This window comes from Cherax quadricarinatus, unplaced genomic scaffold (assembly GCF_038502225.1).
Source record: "Cherax quadricarinatus isolate ZL_2023a unplaced genomic scaffold, ASM3850222v1 Contig2128, whole genome shotgun sequence".
In the NCBI taxonomy this organism is placed as follows: domain Eukaryota; kingdom Metazoa; phylum Arthropoda; class Malacostraca; order Decapoda; family Parastacidae; genus Cherax; species Cherax quadricarinatus.
The window spans coordinates 20,001-33,992 of record NW_027197154.1 but is presented as its reverse complement, the minus strand read 5'-3'; the positions used below and the strand labels follow the sequence as shown (position 1 = coordinate 33,992).

At 43.6% G+C, this 13,992-nt stretch overlaps 1 protein-coding gene across 1 annotated transcript in view; it reads right to left on the bottom strand.

Moving 5' to 3' along the window:
* Positions 1-2,007: 2,007 nt before the first annotated feature.
* LOC138851790 (furin-like) overlaps positions 2,008-13,992 on the bottom strand; it is a 23,379-nt gene continuing 11,394 nt past the window's right edge. Inside the window, exons 2-4 of the mRNA XM_070081262.1 lie at positions 4,767-4,870; positions 2,356-2,516; positions 2,008-2,084 (exon numbers count right to left, since the gene is read on the bottom strand). Of these exons, the coding sequence (XP_069937363.1) occupies positions 2,008-2,084; positions 2,356-2,516; positions 4,767-4,870 (342 nt within the window). The remainder of the gene's footprint in view (positions 2,085-2,355; positions 2,517-4,766; positions 4,871-13,992) is intronic.

The window sequence follows — 13,992 nt, the reverse complement described above, 5'->3', positions numbered from 1 at the left end:
AAGTTTTGGAGTGAGATTAACAAGTTAAGGAAGCCTAGAGAACAAATGGATTTGTCAGTTAAAAATAGGAGAGGAGAGTTATTAAATGGAGAGTTAGAGGTATTGGGAAGATGGAGGGAATATTTTGAGGAATTGTTAAATGTTGATGAAGATAGGGAAGCTGTGATTTCGTGTATAGGGCAAGGAGGAATAACATCTTGTAGGAGTGAGGAAGAGCCAGTTGTGAGTGTGGGGGAAGTTCGTGAGGCAGTAGGTAAAATGAAAGGGGGTAAGGCAGCCGGGATTGATGGGATAAAGATAGAAATGTTAAAAGCAGGTGGGGATATAGTTTTGGAGTGGTTGGTGCAATTATTTAATAAATGTATGGATGAGGGTAAGGTACCTAGGGATTGGCAGAGAGCATGCATAGTTCCTTTGTATAAAGGCAAAGGGGACAAAAGAGAGTGCAAAAATTATAGGGGGATAAGTCTGTTGAGTATACCTGGTAAAGTGTATGGTAGAGTTATTATTGAAAGAATTAAGAGTAAGACGGAGAATAGGATAGCAGATGAACAAGGAGGCTTTAGGAAAGGTAGGGGGTGTGTGGACCAGGTGTTTACAGTGAAACATATAAGTGAACAGTATTTAGATAAGGCTAAAGAGGTCTTTGTGGCATTTATGGATTTGGAAAAGGCGTATGACAGGGTGGATAGGGGGGCAATGTGGCAGATGTTGCAGGTGTATGGTATAGGAGGTAGGTTACTGAAAGCAGTGAAGAGTTTTTACGAGGATAGTGAGGCTCAAGTTAGAGTATGTAGGAAAGAGGGAAATTATTTCCCAGTAAAAGTAGGCCTTAGACAAGGATGTGTGATGTCACCGTGGTTGTTTAATATATTTATAGATGGGGTTGTAAGAGAAGTAAATGCGAGGGTCTTGGCAAGAGGCGTGGAGTTAAAAGATAAAGAATCACACATAAAGTGGGAGTTGTCACAGTTGCTCTTTGCTGATGACACTGTGCTCTTGGGAGATTCTGAAGAGAAGTTGCAGAGATTGGTGGATGAATTTGGTAGGGTGTGCAAAAGAAGAAAATTAAAAGTGAATACAGGAAAGAGTAAGGTTATGAGGATAACAAAAAGATTAGGTGATGAAAGATTGGATATCAGATTGGAGGGAGAGAGTATGGAGGAGGTGAATGTATTCAGATATTTGGGAGTGGACGTGTCAGCGGATGGGTCTATGAAAGATGAGGTGAATCATAGAATTGATGAGGGGAAAAGGGTGAGTGGTGCACTTAGGAGTCTGTGGAGACAAAGAACTTTGTCCTTGGAGGCAAAGAGGGGAATGTATGAGAGTATAGTTTTACCAACGCTCTTATATGGGTGTGAAGCATGGGTGATGAATGTTGCAGCGAGGAGAAGGCTGGAGGCAGTGGAGATGTCATGTCTGAGGGCAATGTGTGGTGTGAATATAATGCAGAGAATTCGTAGTTTGGAAGTTAGGAGGAGGTGCGGGATTACCAAAACTGTTGTCCAGAGGGCTGAGGAAGGGTTGTTGAGGTGGTTCGGACATGTAGAGAGAATGGAGCGAAACAGAATGACTTCAAGAGTGTATCAGTCTGTAGTGGAAGGAAGGCGGGGTAGGGGTCGGCCTAGGAAAGGTTGGAGGGAGGGGGTAAAGGAGGTTTTGTGTGCGAGGGGCTTGGACTTCCAGCAGGCATGCGTGAGCGTGTTTGATAGGAGTGAATGGAGACAAATGGTTTTTAATACTTGACGTGCTGTTGGAGTGTGAGCAAAGTAACATTTATGAAGGGGTTCAGGGAAACCGGCAGGCCGGACTTGAGTCCTGGAGATGGGAAGTACAGTGCCTGCACTCTGAAGGAGGGGTGTTAATGTTGCAGTTTAAAAACTGTAGTGTAAAGCACCCTTCTGGCAAGACAGTGATGGAGTGAATGATGGTGAAAGTTTTTCTTTTTCGGGCCACCCTGCCTTGGTGGGAATCGGCCAGTGTGATAATAAAAAAATAAGTAATCTAATCCATATTTATGATACTGTACTCCTTTCTTGGTACTCTTATTTCTCTATAAAAGAGAACTAATGTAGTCTCATCTACAAAAATAAACGCAAAATATTTACTGAAGTGTACAAAAGATAAAATATACTTTTGAATTTTGTTTGAGTTCTTAGCATAAAACCTCATGCTTTTAGAATACATTAATACTAGCACTATGATAAAAAATATTTTGCTAGTGCATCGCATTTATTTTATGCATCAATTTTAACATTATTTGGAAGGTATGTGAAAGATCTTGAATTACTGTGTTCATATTATATTTTATAAGTAATGTATGATATAAACAGTAGACACACGGCCAGTTACCTGAGGGTGACACTATGAAGATAGATAGCTGTTTCCTACTACGATGGGTGAGAGTGATGTTTGCAATGACATGTTCAACACCTTTCATGCAGGAATCTTGTGTGACATCGGAGACAGTCAAGTCTTTTGAGATGTTTAACCATTTATCTGGATAGATGGTCCTGGGAGAAAAATGCTTGGTAAAAAATTTTTTTTTTTTGGTGTGTGTACTTACCTAATTGTGATTGCAAGGGTCAATTCACAGCTTCTGGCCCTGCCTCTTTATTGGTCACTACTAGGTCCACTCTCTCCTGTGACTCATCTGAGTCTTCAACTTCCAACTGTGACCCCTTGTTGCTGTGTCCCATCTCTGAAACATCCTGTCCCTATCCACCTTGTCAATTCTTCTCAGTATTTTGTATGTTATTATCATATCCCCAATCCTTCCTGTCCTACAGTGTTGTCAGGTCAATTTCCCTTTAACCTCTCCTCTTCGATTAGTCTTGTTGCAAACTTTTGCACTTTCTCTAATTTCTTGATGTGCTTTGCCAGGTGTGGTTCCATACTGGTGCTGCATACTCCAATATGGGTCTGACGTACATGGTGTACAGAGTCCTGAATGATTCCTTACTGAAGTGTTGGAATGCTATTCTTAGGTTCACCAGGTGCCTATATGCTGCAGCGGTTATTTGGTTGATGTGCACCTCAGAAGATATGCTCGATATTATACTAACCCCAAGATCCTTTTCCTTGAGTGAAGTTTGCAGTCTTTGGCTCCCTAGACTGTACTCTGTCCACAGTCTTCTCTGCCCTTCTCCAATCTTCATGACTTTGCATTTGGTGGAGTTGAACTCCAGGAGCCAATTGCTGGACCAGGCTTGCAACCTGTCTAGATCCCTTTGTAGTCCTGCCTAATCCTCATTCAACTGAATTCTAATAATAATAATAATAATGTAATAATATCTTTATTTCTACAAGTACATGTACAAGGTATACAGGCCTAGCTGACATCAATGACATACTACTATTTAGAGAGCCGCTCGTTATGCAGAGCATTTCAGGCAAATTAGGTCAGTTCTGTCCCAGGATGCAACCCACACCAGTCGACTAACACCCAGGTACCGATTTTACTGATAGGTGAACACAGGCAACTGGTGTAAAGAAACATGCCCAATGTTTCTACCCTTGCCGGGAATTGAACCCAGACATTCCAGCATGTGAAGTGAGAGTTTTTGCCACCAGGCCATGGTCTGCAAACTGGGACACTTTTGAGTATACCCCTTCTGTTATGTCATTCACATGTGCCAGAAACAGCATCAGTCCTAGGACTGACCCTTGTGGAACCCCACTCATCACAAGTGCCCACTCTGATACCTCATCACATACCGTGACTCGTTGTTGCCTTCCTGTCAAGTATTCTCTGATCCACTGCAGTGCCTTTCCTGTTGTACCTCCCTGATCCTTTAGCTTTTACACTAGTCTCTTGTGTGGAACTGTGTTGAAAGCCTTCTTGTAGTCCAAGAAAATGCAATCTACCCACCCCTCTCTCTCTCTCTCTCATCTTACTTCCATCACCTAGTCGTAAAACTCCAGTAGGTTGGTGACACAGGATTTCCCTTCCCTGAAACTGTCCTGGTTTTTGTATAAAAGCTCATTCCTTTTTAGGTGCTCCACCATTCTTTGGCTGATAATCTTGTGTGTGTATGAGTGGGGGGAAGGCTGCTTCTTCATTAGTCACTACTAGGTCCACTATCTCCCAGCACCAAGAGATTTATCATACCTTTTCTTAAAGATATGCATGGATGCTGTATCTATTCACTCCCCATATTGTTCCACTTCTTGACAACTCTAAGGATAAAGAAATACTTCCTAACATCCATATAACTCATTTGATTTTTCAACTTCCAGCTGTGTCCTCTTGTTACTGTATCCCATCTCTGAAACATTCTGGTCCTGTTTACATTGTTAATTCCTCTCAGTATTTTATATGTTGTTATCATGTCCCTCCTATCCCTCCAGTGTCATCAGGTTGAGTTTCCTTAACCTCTCCTCATAGAACATACCCCTTAGCTCAGGGACTAGTCTTGTTGCAAACTTCTGCACTTTCTCTGCTTTCTTGATGTGCTTGACCAGGTGTGGATTCCATACTGGTGCTGCATACTTCAATATGGGGCTGATGTATATGGTGTACAGTGTTGTTAAAATGCTATTCTTAGGTTTGCCAGACACCCATACGCTGCAGCAGTTATTTGGTTGATGTGCGCCTCAGGGGATGTGGCCATATTCATTTCATAATTAGAGAGAGTGCATTGTCAGTGTTACTGGCCACCTCACCAATTAAGGAAATCACATATCTAACTTCTCAGTGTTCATGTTGAAGAGTACCTCATAGTGAACATGTTGTTGAATAGCACATCATAGTCAAGACTTACCTATAGCCATTAAACAATGACGAGATGGCAATTGTCTGAGGAGTAACATTCTTCCACTTGAGAGCTGCCTCAACCATCTTGCCAGCATCAACAGCTCCATAGCCCTGCAAAATTAATAATGCTTTTTATCCTAGTGTCATTTTTATCCCCAAAATTTTCATCAGAGGTGTACAAGAATTACCTTTATTTTCACTGTATCTGTGTCTTGTCTTTTCACAGGAAAACAGTTTTTCATAAAAATACTCAAAGCTTTCCCTCAAGAGATCATTTATGTACTTGTAGTACAGTGGACCCCCGCATAGCGAACTTAATCCGTGCAAGAGGGCTGGTCGTTATGCGAAATGTTCGCTATGCGAATTAATTTTCCCCATAAAAAATAATGGAAATAAAATTAATCCGTGCAAGACACCCAAAAGTATGAAAAAAAAATTTTTTTACCACAAAAAAATGTTAATTTTAGTACACACAAACTGAAAAAGGCATGCACAATTACATGACACTTACTTTTATTGAAGATCTGGTGATGATTGATGGGATGGGAGAAGGGGAGAGAGAGTGTTAGTGTTTAGAAGGGGAATCCCCTTCCATTAGGACTTGAGGTAGCAAGTCCTTTTCTGGGGTTACTTCCCTTCTTCTTTTAATGCCACTAGGACCAGCTTCAGAGTCACTGGACTTCTTTCGCACAACATATCTGTCCATAGTGGCCTGTACCTCTCGTTCCTTTATGATTTGTCTAAAGTGGTTCACAACAGTGTCATTGTAACAGTCACCAGCACGGCTTGCAATAGCTGTGTGAGGGTGATTTTCATCAAAAAAGGTTTGCACTTCAAGCCATTTTGTACACATTTCCTTAATCTTTGAAGTAGGCAATTCCTTCAATTTCTCTCTCCCCTCCTTTGAACCAGTTTCCCCAGGTCTGGCCTCTTGCTCTTGAAGTTGATCTATCAGCTCATCAGTGGTTAGTTCTTCATTGTCCTCCTCCACCAACTCTTCCACATCCTCCCCACTAACCTCCAACCCCAATTCCACAATTGATTCCTCAACTGGTATACTACTCCTCTCAGGGTTAGCCTCAAACCCTTCAAAATCCCTTTTGTCTACACATTCTGGCCACAGTTTCTTCCAAGCAGAGTTCAAGGTTCTCTTAGTCACTCCCTCCCAAGCCTTACCTATAAGGTTTACACAATTGAGGATATTAAAGTGATCCTTCCAAAACTCTTTTAGAGTCAATCGAGTGTCTGTGGTCACTTCAAAGCACTTTTGAAACAGAGCTTTTGTGTACAGTTTCTTGAAGTTGGAAATGACCTGCTGGTCCATGGGCTGCAGGAGAGGAGTGGTATTAGGAGGCAAAAACTTCACCTTAATGAAGCTCATGTCCCCATAAAGTCGCTCTGCCACGTCTGTAGGATGACCAGGGGCATTGTCTAACACCAGGAGGCACTTAAGGTCTAATTTCTTTTCAGTTAGGTAATCTTTCACATTGGGGGCAAATGCATGGTGTAACCAGTTATAGAAAAATTCCCTAGTGACCCATGCCTTACTGTTTGCCCTCCACAGCACACACAAATTATCCTTGAGGACATTCTTTTGCCTGAACGCTCTGGGAGTTTCAGAGTGATACACTAATAAAGGCTTAACTTTGCAATCACCACTAGCATTGGCACACATCAACAAAGTAAGCCTGTCTTTCATAGGCTTATGTCCTGGGAGTGCCTTTTCCTCCTGAGTAATGTAGGTCCTGCTTGGCATTTTCTTCCAGAACAGGCCTGTTTCATCACAATTAAACACTTGTTCAGGTTCCAGTCCTTCAGTTTCTATGTACTCCTTGAATTCCTGCACATATTTTTCAGCCGCTTTGTGGTCCGAACTGGCAGCTTCACCATGCCGTATCACACTATGGATGCCACTACGCTTCTTAAATCTCTCAAACCAACCTTTGCTGGCCTTAAATTCACTCACATCATCACTAGTTGCAGGCATTTTTTTAATTAAATCGTCATGCAACTTCCTAGCCTTTTCACATATGATCGCTTGAGAGACGCTATCTCCTGCTAGCTGTTTTTCATTTATCCACACCAATAAGAGTCTCTCAACATCTTCCATCACTTGCGATCTTTGTTTCGAAAACACAGTTAAACCTTTGGCAACAACAGCTTCCTTGATTGCCGTTTTCTTGCCCACAATAGAAGCGATGGTTGATTTTGGTTTCTTGTACAACCTGACCAGGTCGGTGATACGTACTCCACTTTCATACTTATCAATGATCTCTTTCTTCATTTCAATGGGTATTCTTACCCTTTGAGGTGTAGGGTTGGCACTAGAAGCTTTCTTGGGGCCCATGGTCACTTATTTTCCACAAACAGCACCGAAAACACTGTAATAATATGAAATATTCCGAGTGTATGCTTGAATGTTACCGCGGAGACTGGCTGGTAAACAATACTGTCTTTTTTTTAAAACTGTACTGATATTTCTCTACTGTACCTTGTTCTAAATTACTGAGATATTCTTCACTGAGAAAATTCAATATTTTCCTTTAGATATTTATTTATTATAGTATTTCATGCAAGAGAAAAATGCACTTTTTCATAAGTCCATCCCACAATCCAAGCTGAATTGCTTGCCAGACACTCATCACTGAAAAGTTTTCATGTGTCCAGTCTTGAAACTTTAATTTTAAGTGACTATTGTCCTAAATGCTCAAAATTCCATGAGACATGAGTACAACATGGGTGTGTAAAGTCAGACACAGGTATCAGAAAATTATTGACAGCCTACCACCTGTAGATTCCTTGGCACACTGGCTTTCAAATGCATGAATGATCCAATGAACTGACAAAGGGTTGACCACCAGCAGTCTAAGGACAATTACAGGCAAGGAATTCCAACGATTTTATAAAAACAAACACAAAAATAAAGCAAACACACACACATGCACACCCACACAACCAAAAAACCATATAAATGATCCAAAATTAAAATGCATTAAGGTAAGTAAGTTCATTCAGGTTAACACAAATACAGTTACATAAGATAAGATAAGAGATAAGATTTCGTTCGGATTTTTAACCCCAGGGGGTTAGCCACCCAGGATAACCCAAGAAAGTCAGTGCGTCATCGAGGACTGTCTAACTTATTTCCATTGGGGTCCCTAATCTTGTCCCCCAGGATGCGACCCACACCAGTCGACTAACACCCAGGTACCTATTTGCTGCTAGGTGAACAGGACAACAGGTGTAAGGAAACGTGTCGAAATGTTTCCACCCGCCGGGAATCGAACCCGGGCCCTCCGTGTGTGAAGCGGGAGCTTTAGCCACCAGGCCACCCACATAGATTATCATACATAGCAGCATAGTTACAAGTAACCAGTTACCAACCGTCTGTGTGAATCACTGACTGTTATTCACATTGCTGCTGACCATAGCATGTTTTTGAACGCCGCTCACCCCCTAGGCTTCACTGGTGGGTCAGTCTTAAAATAGAGAGCAGAGAGGCAGGGCAGCACGACTTCTTCCATACTTTCCGTTATAATTATACGTACTAACCAGCCTACGTGTGTTCTTACCCAATCCACGTTATCGAACCCCCACATGACACCACGCCTTCCTTGCCCTACAGATTTATACACTCTCCAAGTCATTCTACTTTAATCCACTCTCTCTAAATGACCAGACCACCTCAACAACCCCTCTTCAGCCCTCTGACTAATACTTTTAGTAACTCCACACCTTCTCCTAATTTCCATACTTTAAATTCTCTGCATAATATTTACACCACACATTGCCCTTAGACAGGACATCTCCACTGCCTCCAGCTGCCTTCTTGCTGCAGCATTTGCAACCCAAACTTCACACCCATGTAAGAGTGCTGGTACCACTATACTTTCGTACATTCCCTTCTTTGCCTCCATGGATAACGTTTTTTGTCTCCACAGATATCTCAATGCACCACTCACCTTTCTTCCTTCATCAATTCTATGGTTAACCTCATCCTTCATAAACCCATCTGCTCACAAATTAACTCTCAAATATTTGAAAACATTCACTTCTTCCATACTCCCTCTCTCCAGTGTGATATCAAGTTTTTCTTTATTTTTACCCTCATCACCTTACTCTTATCTATGTTCACTTTCAACTTTCTACCTTTACACATCCTCCCAAACTCATCATGCAGGAGGAGCCACATGTCTATGGCACATCCAACAAAATAATCACATTCTTGGATGTCACAACTGCCCGGCTCCAGCTGGGTTACAAGTATCTTCGGCAGGTTAAATCACTACCACCAGATGTAGACCAAATAAAATGCAAACTTTGCCAGATGGACTATTGTCACACCCTGCATCATTATGTACTGGAGTGCGAAAAACTCACCTAATTGTGGTTGCATGGGTCGAGACTCAGCTCCTGGTACTGCCTCTTAACTGACCGCTACTTGGTCCTCCCTCTCCCTGCTCCATGAGCTTTATCATACCTCGTCTTAAAACTGTGTATGATTCCTACCTCCACTACATCACTTGCCAGACTATTACACTTCCTAACAACTCTGTGGCTGAAGAAATACTTCCTAACATCCCTTTGACTCATCTGAGTCTTCAGCTTTCAATTGTGACCCATTGTTTCTGTGTCCCATCTCTGGAACATCCTGTCTCTGTCCACCTTTTCAATTCCTCGCAGTATATTGTATGTCGTTATCATGTCTTCCTTAACCCTCCTGTTCTCCAGTATCGTCAGGCTGGTTTCCCTTGACCTTTCTTCGTAGGGCACTACCCTTAGCTCTGGAACTAGTCTTGTTGCAAACCTTTGGACTTCTCTAATTTCTTGACGTGTCTGACCAGGTGTGGGTTCCAAACTGGTTCTGCATACTCTAGTATGGGTCTGACGTACACGGTGTACAGAGTCTTGAAAGATTCCTTACTGAGGTATCGGAACGCTATTCTCAGGTTTGCCAGGCGTCCATATGCTGCAGCAGTTATCTGGTTGATGTGTGCTGTACTCACCTATTTGTGGTTGCAGGGGTCGAGTCACAGCTCCTGGCCCCGCCTCTTCGCTGATTGCTACTAGGTCCTCTCTCTCCCTGCCCCATGAGCTCTATCATACCTCGCCTTAAAACTATGTATGGTTCCTGCCTCCACCACATCACTTTCTAGGCTATTCCATGGCCTGACTACTCTATGACTGAAGAAATACTTCCTAACATCCCTTTGATTCATCTGAGTCTTCAACTTCCAATTGTGACCTCTTGTGTCTGTGTCCCATCTCTGGAACATCCCGTCTTTGTCCACCTCGTCTATTCCGCGCAGTATTTTATATGTCGTTATCATGTCTCCCCTGACCCTCCTGGCCTCCAGTGTCGTCAGGCCGATTTCCCTCAACCTTTCTTCATAGGACAATCCCCGTAGCTCTGGGACTAGTCTTGTTGCAAACCTTTGCACTTTCTCTAATTTCTTGACGTGCTTGACTAGGTGTGGATTCCAAACTGGTGCTGCATACTCCAGTATGGGCCTGACGTAGATGGTATACAGAGTCTTAAACGAATCCTTACTGAGGTATCGGAACGCTATCCGTAGGTTTGCCAGGCGCCCGTATGCTGCAGCAGTTATCTGATTGATGTGCGCCTCAGGAGATATGCTCGGTGTTATACTCACCCCCAGATCTTTTTCCTTGAGTGAGGTTTGCAGTCTTTGGCCATCTAAACTATATTGTGTCTGCGGTCTTCTTTGCCCTTCCCCAATCTTCATGACTTTGCATTTGGCAGGGTTAAATTCAAGGAGCCAGTTGCTGGACCAGGCTTGTAGCCTGTCCAGGTCTCTTTGTAGTCCTGCCTGATCCTCGTCCGATTTGATTCTTCTCATTAACTTCACATCATCTGCAAACAAGGACACTTCTGAGTCTATCCCTTCCGTTATGTCGTTCACGTATACCAAGAACAGCACAGGTCCTAGGACTGACCCCTGTGGAACCCCGCTTGTCACAGGCGCCCACTCTGACACCTCGTCGCGTACCATGACTCGTTGTTGCCTCCCTGTCAGATATTCTCTGATCCATTGCAGTGCCTTTCCTGTTATGTGTGCCTGGTCCTCTAGCTTTTGCAGTAACCTCTTGTGAGGAACTGTGTCGAAGGCCTTCTTGCAGTCCAAAAATACGCAGTCGATCCACCCCTCTCTCTCTTGTCTTACTTCTGTCACCTTGTCATAAAACTCTAGTAGGTTTGTGACACAGGATTTTCCTTCCCTGAAACCGTGCTGGTTGTCAATTATACACTTGTTTCTTTCCAGGTGCCCCACCACTCTCCTCCTGATGATCTTCTCCATGACCTTGCATACTATACACGTTAGTGATACAGGTCTGTAGTTTAGTGCCTCATGTCTGTCTCCCTTTTTAAAAATTGGGACTACATTTGCCATTTTCCATACCTCAGGGAGTTGCCCAGTTTCAAATGATGTGTTGAAGATCTTTGTTAATGGCTCACACAATATCTCTGCTCCCTCTTTAAGGACCCATGGAGAGATGTTGTCTGGTCCCACCGCCTTTGAGGTGTCAAGTTCGCATAGCAGCTTCTTCACCTCCTCCTTGGTTATATGTACCTCATCCAGCACTTGCTGGTGTGCCCCCCTGTTCTGATTTCTTGGAGTCCTACTGGTTTCCACTGTAAATACCTCTTTAAATCTTGTGTTGAGCTCCTGACATACCTCTCGGTCGTTTCTTGTGAATTCCCCATCACCCTTCCTCAGTCTGATTACCTGGTCCTTGACTGTTGTTTTCCTCCTGATGTGGCTGTACAACAGCTTCGGGTCAGTCTTTACTTTTGATGCTATGTCATTTTCATATTGTCTCTGAGCCTCCCTTCTTATCTGTGCATATTCGTTTCTGGCTCTTCGGCTGATTTCTTTATTTTCCTGAGTTCTCTGTCTTCTGTACCTTTTCCATTCTCTAGTACACCTAGTTTTTGCCTCCCTACACCTTTGGGTGAACCAAGGACTCGTTCTGTTCTTCCCATTATTTCTGTTTCCCTTGGGAACAAACCTCTCCTCTGCCTCCTTGCATTTTGTTGCTACATAGTCCATCATTTCTTGTACTGGTTTTCCTGTCAGTTCCCTCTCCCACTGAATGTCTTGAAGGAAGTTCCTCATGCCTGAGTAGTTCCCCCTTTTGTAGTTTGGTTTTTCCCAGCCTATTCCTGCTACTCTCTCCACTTGGAGCTCAACTATGTAGTCGAAGCACAGAACCACATGATCACTAGCTCCCAGGGGCCTTTCATACATGATACCCTCGATGTCCGAACTACTCATGGTGAATACAAGGTCCAACCTTGCTGGTTCATCCTCTCCTCTCTCTCTGGTAGTGTCTCTAACATGTTGATGCATGAGGTTCTCCAGTACCACATCCATCATCTTGGCTCTCCATGTTTCGGGACCCCCATGGGGCTCCAGGTTTTCCCAGTCAATCTCCTTGTGATTGAAATCACCCATAACTAGTAACTTTGCTCCCCCCATGTGTGCTCTCCTGGCCACCTCGGCTAGTGTGTTGATCATTGCTCTGTTGCTCTCATCGTATTCTTCTCTTGGCCTCCTGCAGTTCTGTGGTGGGTTGTACATTACTGCAATTATCACCTTATGTCCCTCAGACTGGATTGTTCCTACTAAGTAGTCCCTTTCGCCCATGCCATCCATTCCTTCCATTTTCTCAAAACCCCACTGGTTTTTAATGAGCAGTGCAACTCCTCCTCCCCCTCTCCTCCCTCTGTCTTTCCTGAGGATTTGATATCCGGATGGAAAGATTGAATCTGTTATTATTCTGGTGAGTTTTGTTTCTGTGAGTGCTATTATGTCTGGGGATGTCTCTTTGATTCTTTCGTGCCACTCCTCATACTTGTTTGTTATTCCATCTGCATTTGTATACCACACCTTCAACTTCTTTTCTAAGACTGTGGTCTGGGAAGTATATTGGGGTTGGGGAAGTGGGAGACCTGGTAAGGAACTATGGGTTGTTGCTGTGGGGGTGAAGTTTGTAATGTAGTGGGTGGGGGCATTGGATGTGGCATGGGTGTTTTGATTTAGAGTGTTTGGTTGCACTGGGGTTGACCTGGTTGGGAGGCTTCTATAGAAAGTTGTGAGGGAGGCTGTATTTGATCTTCTTCCTGGGTCTGGGATCTCCTGTCTGTCTTCTCCATCCCCTCTCTTTCCTCCTTTCGCCTTTGTACCATCTCTCTCAGTTTCTTCCTTTCTTCTTGTGTTCTGTCGCGGTCGAGATACACCCTCCTGTATGCCGTCATGTCCCTTAATCGTGCTTTCTCCTGCAGGATCCTGGTCCGAGTCGCTTCTGCCTTGAAGGTCACTCTCACTGGCCGGGTTCTTTTTTTTACAAACCCCCCTATTCTCCGAAAATTTTCCAGCTGGGTCATATCGTCTTCTCCTATTGCTTTCATGATGCTTTCAATTGCTTTTTTTTCCCCTTGTTTTCTTGCTTCATATGTTTCCCCTTCGACTTCCTGGAGCCCATACACAAAGACTGACCTCACCCTTTCATTCTCCCACTGCATATCCCTGTGTATCCCCTCATTTAATTTGGTTTCCTCCACTGCAGCTTTCCTTTCATCAGTTTCACTGGCTAATGTACTTGGGCTCAGTGGCCTGTCATTTTCCCTTCTCGGCTTTCCTTGGGCTCTGTTGTTGTCTGTTAGGGCCTCCACATAAAGCTTAGCTCTTTCATTTGCTACAGTCTCCTCTGATAGAGCATCTCCATGCAGTTGTGCCCCTTCTTTCCCTACAGTCCCCTTATTTGTGGCTGAGGTAGCAGTCTCTGTTGTCAATCCCAAAATGTTCTTTAGTTCTTTAGGCTGTTTCAGATTTTTCAATTCCTCTTCTAAACTCTGTATCCTAGCTTCTGCTGCTTTGACATGCACCTCCCACTTCCTGTGTCCATATGTGTGTGTGTGTGTGTGTGTGTGTGTGTGTGTGTGTGTGTGTGTGTGTGTGTGTGTGTGTGTGTGTGTGTGTGTGTGTGTGTGTGTGTGTACACACATATTTGTACTCACCTATTGTGGTTGCGGGGGTCGAGTCCGAGCTCCTGGCCCCGCCTCTTCACTGATCGCTACTAGGCCCTCTCTCTCCCCGCTCCATGAGCTTTATCAAACCTCGTCTTAAAACTATGTATGGTTCCTGCCTCCACTACGTCATTTTCTAGACTATTCCACTTCCTGTCAACTCTATAACTAAAGAAATACT